Source organism: Natator depressus, chromosome 5 (genome assembly GCF_965152275.1).
Source record: "Natator depressus isolate rNatDep1 chromosome 5, rNatDep2.hap1, whole genome shotgun sequence".
NCBI classification, from domain to species: domain Eukaryota; kingdom Metazoa; phylum Chordata; order Testudines; family Cheloniidae; genus Natator; species Natator depressus.
The window spans coordinates 82,345,549-82,370,565 of NC_134238.1; the positions used below are offsets into that span (position 1 = coordinate 82,345,549).

At 41.0% G+C, this 25,017-nt stretch overlaps 1 protein-coding gene across 4 annotated transcripts in view; it reads left to right on the forward strand.

The window, feature by feature from the left end:
* Positions 1-890: 890 nt before the first annotated feature.
* The window catches only part of AUH (AU RNA binding methylglutaconyl-CoA hydratase), a 188,132-nt gene continuing 164,005 nt past the window's right edge, over positions 891-25,017 (forward strand). Inside the window, exons 1-3 of one of the 4 annotated variants that reach the window (XM_074953085.1) lie at positions 891-1,126; positions 13,849-13,916; positions 14,013-14,100. In XM_074953085.1, coding sequence (XP_074809186.1) covers positions 928-1,126; positions 13,849-13,916; positions 14,013-14,100 — 355 coding nt within the window. In that variant the 5' untranslated portion in view covers positions 891-927. The remainder of the gene's footprint in view (positions 1,127-13,848; positions 13,917-14,012; positions 14,101-25,017) is intronic. The other 3 variants (XM_074953088.1, XM_074953087.1, XM_074953086.1) reach the window with 3 other exon arrangements.

Consider the following 25,017-nt stretch of genomic DNA (forward strand, 5'->3'; position numbering starts at 1 on the left):
TAACTCAGTGTCTACATAGACACTGCGTTGTCCTAACTACTTTGACCTAAGCGCTATGCCTCCCGCACAGGTGGAGTTATTAAGTTGGTGTAGTGGGGGACTTACATCAGCACGAGCACCATTGTAGTGTAGATACTAACAGAGTTAGGTTGACATAAGCTGTCTTATATCGACCTAACTCTGTAGTGTAGACCAGGCCTGAGTTAGTTTCCCAGACATGAAGAAGAGCTCTGTGTAGCTCAAAAGCTTGTCTCTCTCACCAACAGTTTTACCTCACCCACCTTGTCTCTCTTACCGACCTGGGACAAGTCATTTCGCCATCTAAAAAATGGCAATAGAATACTTCCCTGCTTGGGGGGCGCGGTGTTGCGAGGCTAACTCCATTAAGGATTGCGAAGTGCATTGAGTGTTACTGATGAAAAATGCTCTACAAAATCTAGGTCCAATTATTATTTGATCCAAGCCGCGGCCCCAGCATTGTGCCTCTGGGACCAGAAACCAAACTCGCGGTGCTTCAGAGGGGCTATGAAGGGGGTGACTGCAGGGGGGCTGGGTCTTGCGCCGTGCGCCAGTGGGGAGGAGCAATGATAGGGGCAGGGTTCCTCCAAGCAGCCAAGGGGTCACCGGGGAATGGTCCCCGCTCACTGGCCCTGGGTGCCTGGTCACACAGGCTCAGCCACAGGGGGCATGGCTGGAAGGCTCCTGGCATGAGGGGGGAGGCAGGGGGCCGGGGCCCAGATCGCGAGGCGTGGCTGACTCTGCGCGTGGCGACTGGTGGGCGGGGCGCACGCGCTCCCAGGGTGACCGTTACCTTGCCTTCCGCTGTCTGGTGTCGCGCGTGGGAGGGAGCGGTGCGTGCCGTAGGGTCACGTGGTGTGTGTGAACGTTGGGGGGAGGGGTGGCTCCGCGGCACGAAGAGGCAGCAGCATGGCGGCATCCCTGGGCCTCCTGCAGGGCAGAGTCAGATTGGCTGCGGCAGCCGCTGCCGCCTCGTCTCTCAGCCGGCCGGGCCCGCAGGGGCTGGTGCGGGGAGGGGCCGCTTGTTCTCCGACCGGGAGGGGCTACAGCTCCGAAGCCAAGGGGGAGGAGGAGCTGCGGGTCCGGTACCTGGATGAGGAGAACCAAGGTAACGGCAGCCCGGGCCGGGGGGGGAGGCTGCTCCGCCGAGAACTGTGGGCCGGGGTGCAGCTGCCCATCACTGCGCGCTGGACGCTGCAGAGAGAGCCCCGGGACTGGTGTCACCCCCCACCCCCATTCGCTTGGTGCATCAGTGCGATCCGCCGGAGGCCCGTAGTGTCACCCGCCCGGCGCAGCGCGGTGATCTCGCGGCAGCATGGCGGTGAGGGGGGGAGACGAGTGGCTGCTCCGCCTCCACACGCTGCCCATGCGCAGTGCGTCCCCTGGGGATGGGGGGCGCGGATGGGCGGTGGAGTGGGAGCAGCTGTTTGCACTTACACCGCAGTGCTGCAGCAACCCCGTAGGCTGCCAGCCCCCTCTGAATTAGCCCGTCCGCGCTCCCAGGCTTTGCTGCTCTGAGGGCATGAATCTGGGCCCCCCTGTGTGCCATAACATAGTGCCTTCCGCACCTACAGTGGTCGTGGGGCACTTTATCATCCCCACCCTCTTCCTGGAGCGTCTGAGAAGTCTCAGGAGCGCTCACACCCTGGGAGCTGCAGGCATGGAAGTAGGGGCCCTGCTACACCCTTCCGTGGCAGGGGTGTGTCTACATTGAGTGGTGATCCTAGTCTGCTATACTCTTTTTCTGCCACAGATGAAGCCCTTTGCTGGGATAGGGTTGGCAAAGATCGCTAGAGCAGTAGGTCTTGGAGTTAATTATATTGAGATTTCTGGTGCAATCTACATCTCTCTCCAGTTGTTTCAAGCTTTCTGTAGGCTCAGGCAAACATCACTACATTAGCGGCAAAGAGTCCTGTGGCACCTTATAGACTAACAGACTTATTGGAGCATAAACTTTCGTGTCAGGTATTCACCCACGAAAGCTTATGCTCCAATATGTCTGTTAGTGTGCAAGGTGCCACAGGGCTCTTTGCCGCTTTTACAGATCCAGACTAACACGGCTACCCCTCTGATACTTGATCACTACAGTAGTTATGCATGGGTTGTTTTTTCATGCTTTTCTTAACCATGAGCATTAGAAACATATTTTTTCCTTAAATGAAAGCTAAGATTCTGACCTCATCACCAGACTTCAGGCGTTGTGGCCCTAGGTATGGGCCTCTTGTGCCAGTGGCTTAATCTGGCCTTGGAATTTGTCCCTGCACCACTGATACGCCTGCTCTCATCTTCTTCCAATACCATGATGATCCTGCTGCTACAGTCCACATTTTGCAACCAGCTATAAAAGTGTTGAAATTTTTCAAATTTAAAAATTTCAGTGACATTTTGAATTATGGGGAAGAAAGGGGTAAAGATCTTGGCAAAAGCGTTGGTGAGATGTTTCCTGTCTAACCAGCTGTAAACATTATATAATAACTATGCCTACAAAAGGTTATGATTTTAATATATAGTATATCGTGACAGTGCATTGCTAGAAGTATATCCTGTGCCCTGTTGGGAAACTGAGAATCCCTCTTTTAAATGTTATAAAACACCCATATTTAGTCTTGTGGGGTTGTGAAATATTTGACCTTAAATTGTTCACTGGCACATGATTGAATAGTGCTTGAAATAGTGACTATTTGAAGCTGCTCAGGGGCTGACGATGTTAACAGAGTCCTGTACTTTCAGCGAAGATGGATTACTAGTTAGAGTGTGAGTCAGGTGATCAAAGATACAAGACATACAGTACTGCATTTACATTCAGTTTATTCTTGAATGCATGTGATGGTGTACTGTAGATTGCATTATACAGGGGGTTGAAGAGTGTTGGGTTTTTTTGTTTTTGTTTTTAAATGCTTTCCTTGTTCCCAGCATATACCCATCCCTGTTAGTCAAAACAAAATAGAATCATAGAAATGAAGGTTTGGAAGGGACCTCAGTATGTCATCTAGTCTAGTTCCTTGCACTGAGGCAGGACTAAATATTATCTAGACGATCCCTGACAGGTGTTTGAAGGTTTTTAAGAACAGGTTAGACGATGGAGATTCCACAATCTCTCTTGGTAATTTGCTCCACTCTTACTCTTACACTTAGGAAGCTCTTTCTAATGTCTAACCTAAATCTCCCTGGCTGCAATTTAAACCCATTACTTCTTGTGTGTCCTCAGTGGTTAAAGAGAACAGTTTATTGCCCTCCTTTTGAAAACTTATCACATCCTCCCCTGGTCTTCTCTTCTCTAGACTGAACAAACCCAATTTTTTCAATCTTTTCTCATAGGTCATGTTTTCTAGACCTTTAATAATTTTTGTTTCTTTCCAATTTGTCCATATCTTTCCTGAAGTTTGGTGCCCAGAACTGGACATAGTACTCTAAATCAGGTCTTGTAAGTGCTGAGTAGAATGGAAGAATTACTTCTTGTGTTTTGTTTACAACACTTTAGCTCAGGGGTCGGCAACCTTTCAGAAGTGGTGTGTCGAGACTTCATTTATTCACTCTAATTTAAGGTTTCACATGCCAGTAATACATTTTAACGTTTTTAGAAGGTCTCTGTCTATAAGTCTATAATATATAACTAAACTAGTGTTTGTATGTAAAGTAAATAAGGTTTTAAAAATGTTTAAGAACCTCATTTAAAATTAAATTAAAATGCAGAGCCCCCCGGACTGGTGGCCAGGACCCTGGCAGTGTGAGCGCCACTGAAAATCAGCTTGCGTGCCGCAGGTTGCCTACCCCAGCTTTAGCTAATACATTCCAGAATGTTGTTTGTTTGTTGTTTTTTTTTTGTTGTTTTTTGCAACACTATTACATCAATGTACACTTCCAGCTTGACTGTGAACGATTGATAACTACTCTCTGCGTATGATTTCCCCCACCAGTTCTGCACCCACCATGTAGTAGGTTGCCTAGGCTATATTTCCTCAGTTTGCTTATGAGAAGGTCATGTGAGACATCATCCAAAACCTTTCTAAAGCAGAGAGATATTATTACCCTGTCAGAGAAAGATTTTTAGATTGTGTTGATGTGATTTGTTTTGGGAAAATCCATGTTGACTTACTTATTTTCTTTTCTTCTAGGTGCTTCCAAATTGGTTAGTTGATTATTTGTTTCATTATCTTTCTGGATACTGAAGTTAAGCTGACTGGTCTAATTCCCCTTTTTATAGATAAGTACTATATTTTCCCTTTCCAGTCCTCTGGGAATTGCTGATGGCTCGGAGATCTCTTTAGCCAGTTCCTTAATAATTCTAGGATGTATTTTGTCATGCCCTACCAACTTGAAGACATCTAACTTGTCTAAGTAATTCTTACCTTGTTCTTTTCTTATTTTAGCCTCAGATCCTACCCCATTTACACTGATGTTCACTATGTTAGTTGTCTGATCGCTGCTAAGCTTTTTGGTGAAAACCGGAACAAAAAACGGCATTTAACACTTCAGCCACTGCTGCGTTTTCTCTTGTCTTTCCCTCCTCCTTGGGTAATAGTCCTACTCTGTCCCTGGTCTTCCTCTTGCTTTAAATGTGTTTGGAAAATGTTTTCTTGTTACCATTTATTTATTAGCTAGTTTAATCTCATTTTGTGCCTTGGCCTTTCTAATTTTGTCCCTACATGCTTGTTCGTTTTTTGTTTTTTTGTTTTTAATATTCATCCTTCATAATTTATCCTAGTTTCTGTTATTTGTGTGATTTTTTGGGGGTTTGTTTTTGTTTCAGGTCACTGAAGATCTCCTGGTTAAGTCAGTATGGTCTCTTACCATATGTCCTGGCTTTCCTACACATTGGGATAGTTTGCTCTTGTGCCCTTAATAATTTCTCTCTCTAAAAAACTGCCACCTCTCTTATTTCCCATGGGATCTTCGCAGTCAGTTCTCTGAATTTGCTAAAGTCTGCCTTCCTGAAGTCTATTGTCTTTATTCTGCTGTTTTCCTTTCTTCATTCCTTAGAATAATGAATTCTGTCCTTTCAAGGTCACTGTTACCCAAACTTCCTTCCACTTTCAAAATCTCAATCAGTTCCTTACCGTTTGTGCAAATCAAATCTAGAACAAGCTATCCCCAGTTGCTGTCTCCACCTTCTTGTAATAAAAAGTTGCCTTCAATGCATTTCAAGAACTTTTTTGTTTAATCTGTGTTCTGTTTTATTTTCCCAACAGACATCTGGGGAGTTTAAGTCCCCCATTACCACCAAGTCCTGTGCTTTGGATGATATTGTTAGTTGTTTAAAAAAAGCCTCATTCACCTCTCTTCCTGGTTAGGTGGTCAATAGTAGACCCCGGCCATAATATCATGCTTCTCTTTTATCCCTTTTAGCCTTACCTGGAGATGTTCAACTGGTCTGCCTTCCCCTTCTATTGTGACTTCAGTGCAAGTGTATGCATGTACAAGGCAACTGCTCCTCTCTTTTTTCCTAGCCTGTCCTTCCTGAACAAGCTATACCCTTCTCTACCGATATTCCAGTCATCCGAATTATCACACCAAGTCAGATCTGTGATGCCAATTATGTTGTAATTTTGATTAGTCACTAATATTTCTAATTCTTTCTATTTTCTAATGCAAAAAGAATGGAGATTAGACAGACAGCTAAGATGTTTGTCAGATTTCCCTTCTGTATTTCTTCGTGACTCTCCTTTGTCCTTGTTATGATTGCCCATGTTCCCGCCCCAGATTCCATCCCTTCACCTGTGGGCTTTTGTCTCCTGCTCTTGTCAAACCTAATTTGAAGCCTGCCTCAATAGGTTTGCCAGTCTGTATCTGAAGATACTCTTTGCAATCTTTGCTCAGCAGTCCATCTTCTCAGAACAGTGTCCCATGGTTGAGGAAGCGGAAGCCCTCCTGGCAACATCATCCATGCAGCCATGGATCTCTCTCTCTGCCTGGGCCCTACCCTTGATTGGAAGGACCAGTGAAAACACCACCTGTGCCCCAATTCCCTCACACTCACTCCAGAACTGTGTAGTCACTTCTGATCTACTCAGAGTCACGTCTTGCAGAATTATTAGTAGTCACATGGAAGACCAGTGTGGGGTAGTAGTCAGAGGGTCAAATGATCCTTGGCAGTCCTTCTGTAATGTCTTGTATATGGGTCCCTGGTAGGCAACACACCTCCCAGGATGCCAAGTCAGGCAGACAGAGGGATGCCTCTGCCCCCGCTTAGGGAGTCACTGGCCACCACCACCATTCCTTTCCTCTTAGAAGTTATAGCCATGATCCTCCCAGCCTTGGGGTACTTGACTTCTCTTCCCTTACATTTGGGGGAGATTCCTCATCCCTTGATGCAAGGGCAGCGTACCATTTTTTAATCTCTGTGGACTGTAAGTTGGGAGCAGGGGTGGAGCGGTGCCAGTAGTAGTCAGCAGGCATCTTCTTTCCTGTGAAAGAGCCATTTCACCCTTCCCTGATGGTGCTACTGCAGTCCTCTCCAGCTGGATTGCTTCTTCAATCTTGGAGCTCTCCATATGTGTATTTTCAATGGATCCTCCTCAGCCTAGCCGCCTCCTCCTGAGGCCTTCACCTGCTTTCTGAGAGGTTCTACCAGTAAGCACCTCTCACACTGATGGTCTTCCCAGCCTGCCTTTCTGTGACAGGGAAATGCAGGCCACAGTCTCTGCAAAGATATACCAACACTGGGTAGGGGCACCCCTGGTTGGATTCTCTGTCTGGACACAGATGGAGGAACCAGGAACAGTGTTGGCACTGGTGTTGCAGCCGTCTCAAACCATGGTGATTTTTATTCTTTCTCCATCCTACAAACGCCTCCGTTCACTAGCTCCCCTTGGTTGCTTAGTGTCTGGCTTTTAAACTCTTCTCTTCTAGGTCAGCCCTACCCCCTCTAACACACAGAAGAAAAACAGGAGGCTAGAGCCTTGCTAGTGTCCCCAACAGACCACATTATAAACTTTAAGCAAGCCAAAAGAAGAACCATACAGATGTATGAGCTCACTCACCACAAGAAGTAGTGCTTGCTCCTTCAGTAGGGGATCTCCTTCTCAAACTCCCTTGGTTGCTTCGCCTCTAGCTTTTAAGACTGTCTCTTCTATATCAGCCATATCCTCTCGTTAACACACAAGGGAACGGTGATCAAGGATCAAAGAACAAATAATGTCTGAGTGGGGGAATTGGCATTTTGGGGCAACGAGTATGCTGTAGACATCATATGGAAGCAATTCTACTGAAATATCTTTCTAATTTTTGGACTATGTTTGAGGAAGACATCTTTTCTGCACTTGCCTTTGACCAGAAGAGCCCGTCTTCACACAGGAGCAAGTCTTGTTCTGTTAGTAAAGAAGGGCAAGGGGTTTGGGGTAGGGCCAAGAGAAGGACCGGTATCATTAGCGGAAATCAGTGCTGTATCTTATGTTACAATGCCTAATACTTTCAGGAGTAAGAATAGTCAGTAGGGAGAAAGTGACTGTTGGACCAACATTATGAAAGAAAGGTCTTCATTAGGTATACTCTATTTTGAGTAAAGCTAACTTATAACTACAACTAAGAATGATATAAATGAGATGTTTTGGGCTTTTATTGTGCTTGTCTGGTGACTTCAGCTAATGTTTGTTACATAGCAAGATATATAATTGATGTAAATGTGCTGTTGGGTTTAAAGATACAACAGTGTAGGTGAGAGGGTCATCAAACAGCATCCAGTTGGGGTAGTGCTATGTCCTTAGGAACATCAAGTTTCCAGTGAACATCAGGGGTTAAAGTGGGTTTCTGTAGCATTCAGACCTTTGGGCCATGTCTAACTACAGGTGCTACAGCTACAGTCCTAACAGCTGTGTAGATGCTTCCTACAGGGATGGAATGGGGTTTTCCATCCCCATAGTTAATCCACCTCTCCAAATGATGGTTGCATTCTTCTATCAACATAGCCACGTCTATGCCAGGGGTTAGGCCAGCATAGCTACGGCATCCAGGGGGGTGGATTTTTCACATCCCTGAGCTCCGTAGCTATGTTGACCTAACTTTTAAGTGTAGACCAGCCCTTAGATAGCTCTCAGAAAAGTATTTTAAATAATTAAAAAAAGTCACTTTAGAAAAACTGAAACATGAAAAATATGCCTCAGCCATATAATTAAAAGATAACTTGAAACTCTGTTGCAAGCTTCCAAAAAACCAAAATCTTACCTTAGCTTTAATGTATGTTTTATGTCTTCACTACAGACTTCTGTCAGCATAACTGTGTTAGTCAGGGATGTGATCACTGACTAATATAGCTGCACTGACATACATCCCTAATACAGACACAGTTACACCAGTAAAAGCAGTTTTGTTGAAATAGTTTGTTTCAATCACCTGCAAAGTGATGGGGAGGTGCAGTTTACCATTCCTGCATGAAGTATAGCTTTGCCAATGTAGGTACATCCACAGTAGGAGCACTTTGCCAGTATAATGCACCTGTAAGGGGAAAGTGCTCCCAGTGTAGATATGGCCTAAGCTTGAGTGAAATTATAAAGGACTAAAAGTAGGAATTCAAATAGGCTGGCCCTTGCAGTTTCTTTTTCCACTTTTTAAAATTTCTGTTAGAGTACAGATCACGTTTCCTATCAAGTAGTAAGACGACTCCAGTATGGAGCTACAGTGCCCCAGGGCTCGGTCCTGGGGCCGGTTTTGTTCAGTATCATCATAAATGATCTGGAGGATGGTGTGGATTGCCCCCTCGGTAAATTTGCAGATGACACTAAACTGGGAGGAGTGGTAGATATGCTGGAGGGTAGGGATAGGATACAGAGGGACCTAGACAAATTAGAGGATTGGGCCAAAAGAAATCTGATGAGGTTCAATAAGGAGAAGTGCAGAGTCCTGCACTTAGGACGAAAGAATCCTACGTGCTGCTACAGACTAGGGACCGAGCGGCTAGGGAGCAGTTCTGCAGAAAAGGACCTAGGGGTTACAGTGGACGAGAGGCTGGATATGAGTCAACACTGTGCCCTTGTTGCCAAGAAGGCTAACAGCATTTTGGGCTCTATAAGTAGGAGCATTGCCAGCGGATCAAGGGATGTGATCATTCCCCTCTATTCGGCATTGGTGAGGCCTCATCTGGAGTACTGTGTCCAGTTTGGGCCCCACACTACAAGAAGGATGTGAAAAAAAATTGGAAAACGTCCAGTGGAGGGCAACAAAAATGATTAGGGGTCTGGAGCACATGATTTATGAGGTGAGGCTGAGGGAACTGGGATTATTTAATCTGCAGAAGAGAAGAATGAGGGGGGATTTGATAGCTGCTTTCAACTACCTGAAAGGGGATTTCAAAGAGGATGGTTCTAGGCTGTTCTCAGTGATAGCAGATGATAAACAAGGAGTAATGGTCTCAAGTTGCAGTGGGGGAGGTTTAGGTTGGATATTAGGAAAACCTTTTTCACTAGAAGGGTGGTGAAGCACTTGAATGGGTTACCTAGGGAGGTGGTGGAATCTCCTTCCTTAGAGGTTTTTAAGGTCAGGCTTGACAAAGCCCTGACTGGGATGATTTAGTTGGGGATTGGACTAGATGACCTCCTGAGGTCCCTTCCAACCCTGATATTCTATGATGATCACACTATGAATAACAACCACACTGTATCATATGACCACTTTCCTCACAATTCTCTCTCTCCAGTATTTTGCAGGAATTAAAGCAAATAATGCTATTTTTATTCTTGACAAATTCAAGTTAAAATGGCTTCTAGAAGTGAGAGAATCTTTTTTAATCTAAAAAAATTTCAAGACACTACTGTTGCATTTCATTTCTAATGTAGTCTTATTCTAGCATATAGAGATTTGTGTCCTGGACTTCCAACTGGGCTCAAGGAGAATTGGAACCTCATTCCAACACCTCTCTAATGAGCTGCTCTGTTTCTTCAAAATTTAAGCTCTCTTTTAAAAATCAGGAAGTTATGTTTCTACTCTTTTATGGTTGCAAAGAAGGCCTTCTGAATATGGTGGTGTGCAAATAATTACTTTTTAATATGCAGCCTTCTGGATATGAACCAGTCTTCTTAAGCCTGCAAATACCCTGAAATAACCCAAACAGGGAATGACTTGCCTTCTTCATGTCCATTTTTGTCAATTTCATGGTCATAGGTTTTAGCTATTTAAATCTGAAATTTCAGTGTTGTAATTGTAGAGGTCCTGGCCCAAAAGAAGTGTAAAGGGGCCGCAAGTTTATTGTAGGGGCGGGAGGTGGTTGCGTTACTGCTACCCTTACTTCTGCACTGCTGTTGGCAGGGTGCTGCCTTCAGAGCTGGGGCCCGGCCAACACGTGCTGCTCTCCAGCTGCCTAGCTCTGAAGGCAGCGCAGAAGTAAGGGTGGCAACATACTATGACCCCCTAAAATAACCTGGCAACCCCCCTGCAACTTCCTTTTGGGTCAGGGCCCCCAACTTGAGAAATGCTGGTCTCCCCTCATGAAATCTGTATGGTATAGGGTAAAAGCGCACACAAGACCAGATTTCATGGTCTGTGACGTGTTTTTCATGGCTATGAATTTTGTAGGGCCCTATTCATGTCCAAGAAATACTAATCCTGAAGTCTAATGATGACAAAATCAACACTGCTATATTCTTTACCAGTTCTTGACAAATCATCCAGCAGGACAAAAGATTTCTCTTATTCTCCACCAGTGCATGCAGGATGTAGAGTGTGGCAGGGAAGCTGACTCCTCCACTCCCAAGCCTCATTCCCTATGGCGTTTATAGACACTGCTTTACTACAACATTCTCCATATGTTATTTTAATATGCAGAATTTAATTTGTTGGGCCCTGAAGCCAAGAACCCAAGTTTGTTTTGGCCATAACTAAAACACAGGAAACAGTTTTACCTTATTGTGACAGTTATTGGGATATCACGACAGTGAATCACCCAGTTACCCCCCTGCCTCCAGTGTGCTTTGCTGGGCATCAGCTCCCTAACATTGCCACTTTTATGAGTGGTCACTCTTGGCAGATTTTACTGTAGTGTTCCCCCCCACCCCCCCTTGCCTTGTAGCTTAATAGTGTTGCCGTATAGTGGTATGAGGGAAACCCAGTTATTTCTGCTCCTGTTCTCACTTCCTTGAATTTTGACAGCAGATAAAATGACTACATTGTATCCATATTGCCAATGGCTATAATCTTGTCAAATTCCTAAAACTGTCAACATTTGCTCTTTGGTATTTGAGTAGGAGCTATTCAAGAGAGAAAAAAGGAGAAAGGATCATCTTATGGTTAAATCACTGGCCTGGGACTCAGGAGGACTATATTTAATTCCTGGTTTGCCACAGACATCCTATGCAACCTCAGGCAAATCATTTGACTTTCTGTACTTCAGACACCAATTTAATACATTCCTTATCTTACACTGCCACTATAAAGATAAACCTGACAATTTATCTTCAGAGGTGATCTGATACTACGGTGATATGGCTATATTTAAAAAAAGAAAAAGGGGTGGGTTGGTGAATCCATGGAAGATGTCTCTATGCACCTGACTGCACATTCTATGCCTGCTATGTTAATCTTTTCACACATTTCTGATTACAATTCTCACATCACTTTTTTCCATAAATAGGAAGGTTGGAAAGTTGGGTGGAGGGCTGCTGAGCATTTGTCACTTTTTTGAGTGGGAGAAGAAAGTGGTAGGGTTATGACTTGTGAAATTGGTGGGAGTAGTAGGAGGAATTGGCTTATACACTTGTTTTTTTTCTCTTTAGGGATTTTCCCCTTGCAGAGAACTTGTTATATTTTGTGTTTAACAACTTTAATCCTTATGTTGGAACATTCTTAATTAAGGTGCTAACATGAATATTAATTTTCTCCCTAGTCTGTGTCTATCATGGTCGAGATGGACAATTCAGTGCAGTCAAAATATTCTGTACAACCAATACAAACAAAAAACCTTTGTAAGGTTCTGAACCATATTTGTCAACTCTTTCCTATACTTTTGTGCTAAGTGATGAAATTTATTATGGTGCCTTGTTAGTAACACATACGATAACTAGAGTACACGGCATACCTGAAAAAATCTCAAGTTTTTCTGTCTCTAGGGCTTTTTCTTGCTTCTCAGGCACTATATGAAAAACCAATTGTAAATAAACAAAAGGAAGAAAGAAGGCTGATGTGAACATCTTAGAGAATTTTCTGATTCTGTTGGAGTGGATGGTGTCAGTGTTAACTTGTAGTTCCTAGTGAGATGTATAAATCCAATGACAAGCACAGAAAAACACACAGGGAAAATTCAGCTGTCCACAAGAACTGTAGCTGCTTTATTGACGTGTGTGCATGACATGGCAGAGTAGAAGTGCTTCATTACGGCTATTTAGGGGATCTTTTCCAGTATTGTATTACTATTACTGAATTTAGAAAACAATGATCATCCTTATTTGGAGATAAGTACATGTTTTACTTAAAAAAGATGTCACAAAGGGTGAAAAGGTCACACAATTTCTGAAGTTTTTTTTTTATAGTATCATCCAAATCCTTAAACCTTTCCATAACAAGAATTGCAGCATACCTTTAAACCTAAAATCAGAGCTCTAGGCCCACTCTGTTCACTACATGTACACACAGCTGTGTATGTTTAATCTGCTCTCCTTAATCTCTGAGGATAGGATGAGAAGCAATGGGCTTAAATTGCAGCAAGAGTTGTTTAGGTTGGACATTGGGAAAAATTTCCTAACTGTCAGAGTTGTTGAGCACTGGAATAAATTGCCAAGGGAGATTGTGGAATCTCCATCATTGGAGATTTTTAAGAGCAGGTTAGACAAACACCTGTCAGGGATGGTCTAGATCAGGGGTTGGCAACCTTTCAGAAGTGGTGTGCCGAGTTTTCATTTATTCACTCTAATTTAAGGTTTCACGGGCCAGTAATACATTTAAACATTTTTAGAAGGCCTCTTTCTATAAGTCCATAATATATAACTAAACTGTTGTATGTAAAGTAAATAAGGTTTTAAAAATGTTTAAGAAGCTTCGTTTAAAATTAAATTAAAATGCAGAGCCCCCCGGACCGTTGGCCAGGACTTGGGCAGTGTGAGTGCCACTGAAAATCGGCTCGCGTGCCGCATTTGGCACGCGTGCCATAGGTTGCCTACCCCTGGTCTAGATAATACTTAATCCTGCCATCAGTATAGGAGACTGGACTAGATGGTCTCTCGAGGTCCCTTCCAGTCCTATGATTCTATGACCAAGCTGAATATTTGTTTGAAATAATTTTGACATAAGGAATAAATTGGAATACAGCTAAGAAAAAGTGCTACATGCAAAGTATCAGTACCTGGCTGGTGGTGGGTTTTTTGTTGTTGTTGTAACTAACATGAACCATGCTTTTTTGTGTAGTGAATGAGTTGTCAAGACCAAGAGGGTGCTATGCTAAAATATGCATCACACACACACACATACATTTTGGGCCTGGCAGTGCCTTTGTGGTTTTTTTCTTTTTTAAATAAAAACTTTTTTTTTAAAATGCTTTATGAAGAAATATCTGAAGACTACGTTTAAGTACCAAGTACTTAAAGTACATGCTTAATTATTCAGGAAAATATTATGATTATTTGCTTTCGCAAATTTGGCCTAGTCAGGCTGTGTGCACAGATGTGGTAATTTCATGTGTATCAGGTCATGAGTTCTGAGTCTGTCCTTAAAGCGATTGTCATTTCTAATGGCTATTGAAACACTCTGAAAAAGGAAACAAACAAAATAAATCAGTCAAAATAATTACATGAGTCAATTTTCTTACAGTCCTAATTTAATATCTGTTTCGAGTCAAAATAACATGGACACAAGTATGTACTTAATTTATATTTTTAATATGACACTGATTCAAACTCTTCTTTTTTCCTCTAGGAATTGTGGTACTTGGATTAAACAGATCTCGTGCCAAAAATGCACTTAATAAAAATCTTATAAAAATGGTAAGGGGGAAAAACTAACTGCTTCTAATTTGAAGGCAATGTATTGGAAATAAATATTTGAAAAAAAAATTTCCCCTCCCCCTCCTTTTTCTGTAGATGTCAAAAGCTGTGGATGCTCTGAAATCTGATAAGAAAGTACGAACTGTTATATTCCGAAGTGAAGTCCCTGGGATATTCTGTGCTGGTATGCAAACTTAATTTTACTATGAAGTTGGATATCTGTAATCTAGCATTGTAGCAGAAATGGCCCAAATTCCAAGGAAGCATTGTATCTTGTCACATTCATCTCAGTTGTAAGCAAAACCTCTTCATATGATTTTCCTTGATTTTTAACAAGAAAGAAACATGTTTCATTCTGTTTTCTTCTTTCTGCATCATAAAGAACATTTCACAATATGTAGTAGATTTTTTCAAAGTAGTGGATAAATGCATTCTGTTGAATTCTTAAAAGACTTGCTTATACTCTGGAATGAGAGCCTAATATTGCTAAGTGGTTAATGGGACTGGTAGAGTATGAATGGTAAATAGAGAAGGATGCTGTCTTCACTTTCAACTTGGAGGTATAAAATCCATTAAAACAACTTGTGGAATTAGGCAAACTATATAGCATTAAAAAGAGATAGCAAACTTTAACTGGCTATTCCCTTAAATGTGGGTAATTTATTAAAGAATGTGATCCTGTGCCTTCACTAGTAATACATACAAATGCATTGTAATGTGTGGGATGGGTGATTTGGGTATATGAAGCCATTAGGTGGGATTGGTTACCAAATCAAGGTTTTCAAAAACATATTTTTCTAAAGTGACACATTTAAGTGGCTATCTTGATGGCTGTGATATGAGAAACATGAGTTCACAAATATCAGTTGTCTTACTCGCAGAAAAAGCCCCAGATATGTTATTGAATTGATGTACTGTGGCTTCAAGGACACCTGGTTCTATTCGCTGTGCCAGTACCCCTTGTTGGCAAGTTTAGAGAGCTGCATTGGTCTCTGACTTTGAATAGGCTTCTTGCCTGTCCTCCTTGCTGGAAAAGTAGGTCAGTGATGACAGTGGAGAGAGAACAGGAGTAAGTTCATCTCAGAATAGTGAGACTACTATGGGTAACACTGATACGCTGTTTGGGTCAGAACCCAGGAGAGGTGAGATCCACCAAGCTATTTCTTAAACTTAGTTCAAATCTCAGGTCTCTTATTTTGCAATGACTACGGGAAATGAGGCTATACTTTTGTATGTGTGCTTAACAGAACCACCAAAATGTGCACGTCTAAAAGGTGAGAAACCCAAGTGATCTCATTGCTTTAACCCTAATCTTTCATCACTCCCTTCCCTCTCCTTATACTGTTACCTCCCACTAACTGCGTGAAGTGTAAAATTAGATTGTAAGCTATTCAAGGCAGGGATCATGCTTTGCTATAAAGTGTGTAGCACACCCTCAGGTGCTATAAAATATCTAAAGAGAAGCACTGCTTATATTTCTGGAGGAGGGGCTGTGTGTCTATAGATCGTGGGCATTTTACCTTTAAAACAAAAATGAAATCTACTTTTAAAAGAATGCTAAAACATGAGTCCTTAAATCTGTGTATTATAGTAATAAAATCCCGTTGATCGATACCTAAATTGCTACTGCATATTTTATTGTAGTGTGTATAATGCACCAATAGTAATGTCTCAGCTCAGTTTTTAAAACTACATAGAACAGTCCTAAGTCTCTGTTGATATGTCAACAATCTCAGAAATATGGTGACTCTTCCTTGCTTCTCTTTCACCCCCAGAAAAACACCCAAAATTTAAAAAAAAAAAGGAAAGTTACATTTTCAGGAAAACCTGTGGATAAGTTTTTGGTGCCCTCAAGGGCTAACAAATTTGGGCTAGGGAGGGAGCTTAGATTCTAATATTTCAGAAATGTCCTTTCCGTAGCCATGCAAATAATGACATTGTCAGCTGATTTGTCCCCCTTGATTTTGACTGCTGGGTAAGAATATGTATAAGGAGGTATCATCTCTCTCTCTCTCACTCTCTTTGAAATAGAGGCCCCAAACCAAAAGGAGTTAGGTGATAAACCTCAAATCACCCTTGAAAATAGCTGGAAAGTAAGTACAGTTTATGTTACTCAAATTAATGTATTTCCATATGAGATGCATTACTAAGGCAGCAGGCACATCTTGCAGTAGCTAAAAATTGAGTAGCTTTCAAGGGTACTGTCAAGTAAATGGCACTGCATATAATCCAGTATGGAGGTGAGAAAGGTACAAAGAACTGTATCAAGGTTTACTTCTCAGAGAAAAGATCATGTGATATGAGATAGGTGAAGGTGGTAAAATAGGCTGCCTGGGCCATTGTTGCTATCTGGACTTATAGAATTTGCTAAAGATCCAATAATAACCATCGTTTCCAAACTTGAGTGATAAAATGGGAGGTTGATTATATACACCAGTAATCTTGTTTGTCTTTAGGCTTGTTAGGACCTGGCATTTATACTTATTCATGATTCATTTTAGCTCCCTTGTTTCTATTCAGTAGTTTAGGATAGAGATTATCTCAGATGTCATTTTTATTATAGGTGGGGCTGACAGCACAGCCTATTAAAATTACAACACTTCCCATTCTAAGACCCTGTTTTCAGGTGCTTATAACTTTGCCAGATTGTAACTGGGTGTCTGCCTCAGGTTGAATTACTTTTTTAAAAATTTCAGTGAAAACTGTTCAGCTGTTTCTGAGAACAAGGCTAGAGGAAAATGGTTTTTACCTGTTTATAAAAAAAAAAAAAACTGATGACCTTTTTCCTGAAAAGGTCTGCCCTCCTCTCATGCCTTGGAGTAGGGACTTGAAACTTAGCTGGGGAGTGGATTTTTGTATCAAATGTGCCTTTTAGCACATCCCCTGTGCAAATTGGGTCAGATTTGGCCAAGTTATTTTGGTCTTTGGAAAATGTCAGTTTGTATGTGGTCAGACTTGCTAGACCTTCTTGGTTAAATTCCTTGAAGTTCCATTCATGTTGGGCATGCTTCAGCCCAGACTGAGCAGGACTTTCCCTACAGTTGTAGCTCTGAGCTGTGTCAAGTCCGGAGCCAGGCACGTGAATTGAGAGCAGGTGTCTCTCCTGTGCTTTCAGTGACATCCCACTCCTCCCTTTGGGCCCAGACAATGTGGAAGAGGAAGCTACTTGATTCAAGTGTAGAGGGGACAAGAGCCAGACCTGGGAGAGGGAAACTGGAGGCAGGCTGGTGGTGGCAATACTGGGACTGGCTGAGCAAGGAGACTGGGAACCAGGGATAAAAAGAGGCAATAGTAGGACTAGGAGCCAGTGGGACTGGGGAATATGGGAAGGAGTGGCAACTGAATGCTGGTGGGGAGGGACTGCCAGGGCAAATGAACAGGTCAAAGAGCTAGTGGGTTGATGGGGGCGGGGGGGGACTGAGAATGGGATGCTGTGTCCAGAGAGATGAGGGTAGGACTTCAGAGCAAGGAGATGGGATGAAAAGCCTGTGTGGAAACTGGGACTGACTGCATTGAGGAGCTGGGGAGGACAGGAGAGATAGGACTGGGATGGGGCAGGTTGGAGGGGACTGGGCAGAAGTGGTCATGATTGGGGGAATTGGACAGAAGAGTTTTGTGCCCACTAGAGCACACTTCTCTGCAGAGCCTGGAATGGGACCCAAGATTCCTGAGTCTTGCCATTCCTTTGCTTTCAGCAAATATCTGTGAAACCCACTGGCAACATGTCCAGTCTCCCTCTAGTGCTGGTCCACATAGAGGATGCATATTTACTGCTGCTGTCACTTACTCTGTTAGCTCAAGTGACAGAGGTCTCTGGTGTGGATCTAAAGGGTCCAGGCCTGCTGATAACCCACATGGGTGTCTACCTGCCACAAGGTGGAATTCCTGTTTTTCAGTTTGCTCTTTTTAAAAAAAACCTGGAAAATTACACACAAACTAAATTAAAATATCAGTATTAAGGTTGAATAGTCAAGCACTGGAAAGTTAGGAAATACCAGAAAGTTGCCTGTGCAACTTTAATTGGGCCCTTTTATGCATATGCATTATGATAGTCACGGCACACAATGGATGGTACTCACTTAATGAACAGCTATTAATATTTTGTTTTCTTCTAATTTTTCAAAGCCTAGCCCATATGTTATTTAGTGCATTATGTTCAAACCCTGCTCTGAAGACAGAATTATTAATTTCCTTCTGTTTTTTTTCTGTGGCACTCATCATTATAGTATCTGAATGTTTCACAAGCATTAATTTTACTTTCACACTACCTCTGAGAGATGGGGCAGTAAAGGCATTATCTCCATTTTACAGACCGGGAACTGAGCACTGAGAGATTAGTGGATTTTTTTTTTAACCTTAATTTTGAGTGCCCAGTTTGAAATGCCCAAGATCTTGTTTTTCAGAGGACTTAGCACGTTGTGTTCAAAGCAGAGCTCCCATCGACTTGAGTTGCAGCTGTGAGTGTTCAACACTTCAGTCTCGCAAGTCAGGGACCCAGAAAATGGGGAATGCACAATTAAAGACCACCTCTCAATAGTTTAGTGACTTGCTTAGCCTTCTAGGAACTCTATGGCAGATTCAGGGATAGAATCCAGTTCTTGAGGGCAGCATTCAACTACTTTTAATAATGAGACCCTCCTTTCTCTTCCTGCAATCACCTGCCACATTCACTATACACCTTTCAACTTCTGCAACAAGTAAAACAAGGGTCCTACAGACAACAGCTTTCTTCATTACACAACTCTGATTCATATTCAGAGCACGTCCCTATTGGGCATTGAAAGAGGCAGGGATTCTGTGGAAAAAGTACATGACTGTGTAATTAAATACTGGATTATAATGCATATGCACAAGGAGGGAAAATTAAGGTTGTCCAAGCAACCTTAATTCTGCCATATTCAAATTTGAGTGCTTGAATTTGTAACCTTAATATTTTGTTTTGTAATACTATTTTTATATAGGGTTGGAAGGATTAGATTTTTATTGGTAAATGTCGGTTTCACTGTACACACACAAGTGGATGAAAAGTATTTCCATTGATGACTGAAATTTACAGAAAGACAAAGTAAGAAAAATGCTGCATGAGAGCATATTAGAATTTGATTTAAGGATATGTACTTTGTATATATGATGTGATGTTGACAATTTGTGTTTTGACCATTATAAAGCTTTATCTTTGTGAATCTCAATATCTGCTGTCATTACATAAGTCTGACGCCCTGCAATTATCCCAACTGAAAATTTAAATCAAAATAAATAAATCCCGTAATTTTGCACAATAGTGAACTTAAATTGATTTTTAAAAAAAGCTTAAAAATAAACATTGCTATTTTGTCAAAATGATATAAAAATTAAATTCTCCCAAGCCTAATTATGTAGATTGATAGATTGTTGCGCTGAGTGCATGCATGCCCATTTTTGTGCGTAGATCTTAAGGATTTTTGTTGTTTGTTAAAAACTTTGTCCCTAAGTGTGTGTGTGTGTGTGTGTGTGTGTGTGGAAAAATCTTGTGTTTAAGGAGCCTTGTTGCAGCATTTTGCGGTGTAGCACAGTAGCGTTGTGGGATGAAGATGGGATAAAAAGATTCATAAATATTTAAGACCATTTATGATCCTGTAATCTGACTCCTGTGTGACACAAGACATAGAATCTCCTCCAGTAGTTTTGCATCAAATTCAAGATCAAAGTTCTGTTTGAGCTGTAGAAGAGGTTTAGAATAGGTCAAGTCTTGATTTAAAGACTTCAGAGGATGGATAATTGTTAGGTCCCTGCATAAGTTATTTCTATGGTTAATTTAGTTACTCACTGTTTAAAAATTTGCATCTTATTTCTAGTCTGAATTTTAGCTTCATGATACAGCCGTTGGATCACAGTTATGTCTTTTTCTGATAGATTAAAAAGTCATCTATCAGAAACCTTTTCCCAATGAAGATACTTGTAGACCATGATTAAGTCACCTCTTGTCATTCTCTTGTATAAACTAAATAGATGAAGCTTCTTAAATCTCTTGCTATAAGGCATGTTTTCCAGGCCTCAGATCATTTTGGTGTATGGTTTTTTAACCTTTTCCAATTTGTCAACCTCCTTTTTGAAGTGGGAGCTCCAGGACTGGATGCAGTGTTCCAGTAACGGTCTCACTAATGTCGCAGACAGATGTATTGCTATCTTTTTACTCCTACTTGTTGATATTCTGTTGATGCATGCCAGATTACATTAGCTACTCTCGCTACATCATTGCACTAGGAGCTATGTTCAGTTCATTTTTACCATGACCTGTAAGTCCTTTTCAGTGTTGCTGCATTCCAGGATTCAGACCTCCACCTAATGTACCTACATTCTTTGATCCTAGGTGTATGTGTGGCTTTGCATTTTGTTTTATTAAAATGAGCCCCCATTACCAAATGATGTATAGCAGTGTGTATATCTTGGTCATGTTTACTTTGACAACCTTCTGACAAGGTATCACTAATAGTAAGTTTCATAATTGTCTGTTGGCCCAGCAGCTAGTTCCTTGAAGCAAGTCAATGGATACCCTATCTTTAGCCAGATCAGTGCCTGCCAGTGCAGTAACCACGTAAATTATCTGCTAGCTACATAAAATACACAAGAGGTAAATTGTATAGGGAATCCTTGGATGAGGCAGTGTTTAGAATACAAGGTTCCTACCATCGAGAGCAAACATTCCTTTTATTTATTTATTTTTTCCAACTCTGATACAGCAGAAGAGACTCTGCTTACTCAGGAGGCAGATGGAATTGTTCCAACTATATTCTGGACTGCTCACACTAGTGCTTCTATACTCTTTTTCATAACCTGAGCCATATCTTAAAGACAGATTCTCTTTGTTTATCTGCTTTTTCATGTGTGATTACATAATATTCTTGTGGGAAACAGAAACTGTTTACATGGGAATGTAATCTTAAGAAAGCATTTGTATATTTTTCAGCTCTTCATGCCATGTAGTAATTGAGGCAAATTTAATGGAATTGTTGTGGATTTTCACCAGTGTAACTGAAATCAGATTATGGCCTGTAAACAATTATGAAATTGAAAATTGCATTGGGTATATAAAGTTTTTCAACATCTCACAAGAACTAGTATACAAGATGTTCTAAGATCCACTGGGAAAAAGTATTAGTATCTTGCAGAGAAACTCCACACTGAAACTGTTTAAGACAGCTGAATTAACAACATTGCCCACTACATTGAACTTCCCTCCTCATTTTGAGCTTCCCATAGGCTGTTGTAGAAGTAAAAAAAATCTGTTTTCATTCCTTTTATAGCCCTGGCATAAAGCTTCAAAAATGTGCTTTTGTTAATCAGTTGGATTGGGTAGAGTGACAATGGTGGATATCTTGTGCAGTCTTCCTTCTTGCTTCATCTGTCTCAGGCGAGTTGTATACCATGGTTCATGGTGACTTGAGAGCAAAACTGGTGAATAGGGAATTTAGGGGTCAGCCTATTTTAAATCAAGGTTAAAGATAAATTATGGAGTTCTACCAGATGACCTATAGAGTGATCTCTTGGCTTGACAATATTTTCCCTCAACAGTCTTAAAATTACACTGTCTGTCTTAGTCTTCGAGTGCAGGCCCGTTTAAATAGACTCATTATTCATCACTTCCCTTGTGAGAAACGTGTGCCCTGACCCTCAGACTGGAGAAGACAATGGTTGATCCATCACAAAAGAATGATCCTTCTCTCCCCTTCTTTTAGCTCAGACGTGAGATCCCGGCTGTTGCCAAGTTGAGCCAGAAATCACCTGGAATGATTCTATGGTTGTCATGATGACCATAAAAAAAGTGAGCAAATCTAGAACAGTGTACATCTGTACGGACATTTAACTTACCAACAACAGTCAGGCTTGGTGACTCCTGTACTGATGCATGATGGAACTCTTAGCTGAAGGGTAAACTCTGCAGTGCAACGGGTAGGATTAGTATTGGTTTATAGTACAGTCATATTTCCATTTTGTACATATAATGGACATACTTTTTCAGGTCTAGCTTTGGAGTGGGAAGAGTCCTATATTTAAGATTGAATGCAAATAGCTCAGACACCACTTTCCTAATCCTTTCTCACTTCATGCTGAACCATGAACCCACCTGATAACCTATGTTAACACGAGTGAATTTTCATTCGCTTCTGTGAGTTACACTGGATCTTCTGAGAACAGAATTTTTGAAAAGACATATACTTTATATCCTTTGGCTATTGAATAATACCATGATAGTTATAAAAAGTTTGAATTGCTGATAAAATACTAAAAAAGTGTGTTTTCACCGTTTAATATTTTTCATGTTATCATTCCATAGTACTATAATTACTTTGAGTAAAACAAAACCTCCAAACCCAACAATCTTCTTTTTGTAGCTAATTGGACTATATCCTTCTGTAAACAAGAACTTGTACCCTTCTTTCCTAAATGTAAAACACACACCATCTATTATTTGTTTGATTATATGGCCTGTTTATATATAGATTTTGGGTTTGTTTTTTAAAAAAAGTTAATTATTGCAAAAGTAGACCAAAATTTTCATACATGAATGCTTAAAGTTATGTTCTTAAATTTAAGTTAGGCACCTTAAGAACATAAGAACAGCTAAACTGGGTCAAACCAAAGTATCCTGTCTTCCGACAATGCCAGGTGCCCTAGAGGAAATGAACAGAACAGGTAATCATCAAGTGATCCATCCAATGTGACATAAATTGTAAATCAGAAAGACAACATATTGTCAACTTGTGGGCATGTGTGGCCAAGTAAAGGATGAAGTTTACATGAAAAATAGCTTGTCCTGAGAGATGAGTTATGGCACTGTGACAATAATACCTTGTTGGCAAAATAAACACCTAGACCAGTACTTGATGTTCAGTGGATTTGTTTCACTTTTCTTCTTCACCTTAAATTCTGGTCTCCACTAGAAAATTAGGTCAGTTTAACTATGTTGGTCAGGGATGTGAAAAATCCACACTGCTGAGGAGCATTGTTAAGCTCACATAAAACGCCGGGAAGGTGGATTACCTATCCCAACAGGAGAACCCCTCCTGTCAGCGCAGCTGTAGTGTTTTAAGTGTAGACATACCACAAGCGACCTCCTATTCCTTAGTGATTTTCACTTTTTTATTCCTTAAAAAGGAGTTATGAACTCAAGGTTTCTGTTAACACACAAACATGCACACACAGTCTCAAGAATATCTTAGAGCTTTTCTTCTTTTTTAAACTGAAAAAGGGTTCCCAGGGGATCTCAGTTTTGTCTCACTCCCCACCTTGAAGTTCAAGCCAGGGTTCTGAATTACTATTATAATTTACTTTGTCCTATTTGTTTACATTTAATTTGATGTTAGAGATTATCAGTGCTCCTTGAGAGTCTAGTATGAATTTTATTTGCAAAACAAATTTTAGTGCATGTACTACTGCATGTATAAACATGCTATCAGACAAATTAAATGGAAAACAGACCATTAGGATGAAGAAATCATTAACATACTAAAAGATGCTTCCAAAAGCAAAATATTTTCTCAAACATTAAGTGGAGGAGACATTTTGCAAGGTGTTTGTAAGTATTCTGTATTCCTTAATTGGTTGTGTGTATGTAAGGTTTCTAAATTGAATTTAGAAACTAATACTTACACAGGTTCATAGTGCTTTGAAATGAGTAAAAATAATTGTATATGCATTCATGAAAATTAGGAGGAAGTGTTATGTATCCGGAGGCATAGGCTAAGGGAACTTAAATGCACATTTATGGTATTCGTGTTTTAAGTCTGAGCTGAAGAATGAGTTAATATTCAACATGTTAATAAAGACTTAAAACCTGGACTCATTAAGCCCAAGAGCACCATAAACAAAAGATCACTGGTTAAACAGGGAGATCTTGACCCTGGGCCTAGTTTGTTGGGTCATGTCACAAATTTCCAGACAGAGATACTGAGACACAAAGAAGGTATGGCTGTTGGGCGGGGAGCGGGAGAGACACACGGACTTTATGTGAGGTTTTAATTTGCCTAAGCAAGGGTCAGGCCTAACCAGCAATGCTTATCACAGTGTTTTACCCTAAGTATCTGACTAGCATAACTTGTTAGTTACTTTGTCTTTACTTTCTCTAGTAAATCTGGTTTTTATTTAAGACAATAATCATTAAGTCCAATTCAGGCTAAGCATTCGAGTACCACTCAGAAAAGGACTCTAAATTATTACTTCAAAAGGGAAGGTATCTCAACATGGATATATTAAGACAGTCAGACTTTTGGCTTTGCTCAACCACAGAAACCTGACCCAAATCCTATTCATATTGCTCACAATAGATGTGGTTCTCTTGCACTGGGTCACAGGGATAATTTGGACACCTGCACATGGCATGGACATCCTCTCTGTGTCATAAAGATAAGCTCCTGCACACACTCAACAGCAAAAAACAAACAAGAGTTTGGAAGGGATCTAAACAGAGCCTAAGTTACCTATAACTACTGAGAATTAGGAGACAGGTTCTTTCGGCGCCTAAGTTACCTATAACTACTGTTTCTCTGGAGACAGGTTCTTTCATAACTTCCAAGTGTAGGGTTTCTTGCACATTACTCTGGAGCATCTGCTCCTGGCCACTGCTCATGACAAGGTACTGGGACATCTGAATCACCAGTATGATCCAATAATGCAAATCCTGCCATCTCCAGCTAACAACCCAACTTTTTGGGTAGCGCATTGACGTGTGTTTTGAGGATTATACTTCATGTCACTCTGTGGTAGCTGTGGGTAAATGTTGACATTTAATGGAACACAGTATATTGTGCAAGTACTGTATGTTAAAGGGATAAAAAGAGTTGAGCCAGTTCCTACAGTATTTATATTTTAAATTTATTTGCACAATGAGCTGTATTAAGGAAGTATTTCTTTAAAGTACTGCAATGACTGGATTAAAAACCCAGCTTCCTTTATATCATTTTTAATTTTCAAATTCACTCCTCACTGAGGGAAAAAATGCTTACAAAATTACTGTAATATTAGGCATAATATTGTTTCATTTGATGAAAACAGGAATGATATTTTCTATCCTCATCATTTCTTTGATAGAGTAATCTTGTTTAGACTATACATTTTAAATAGG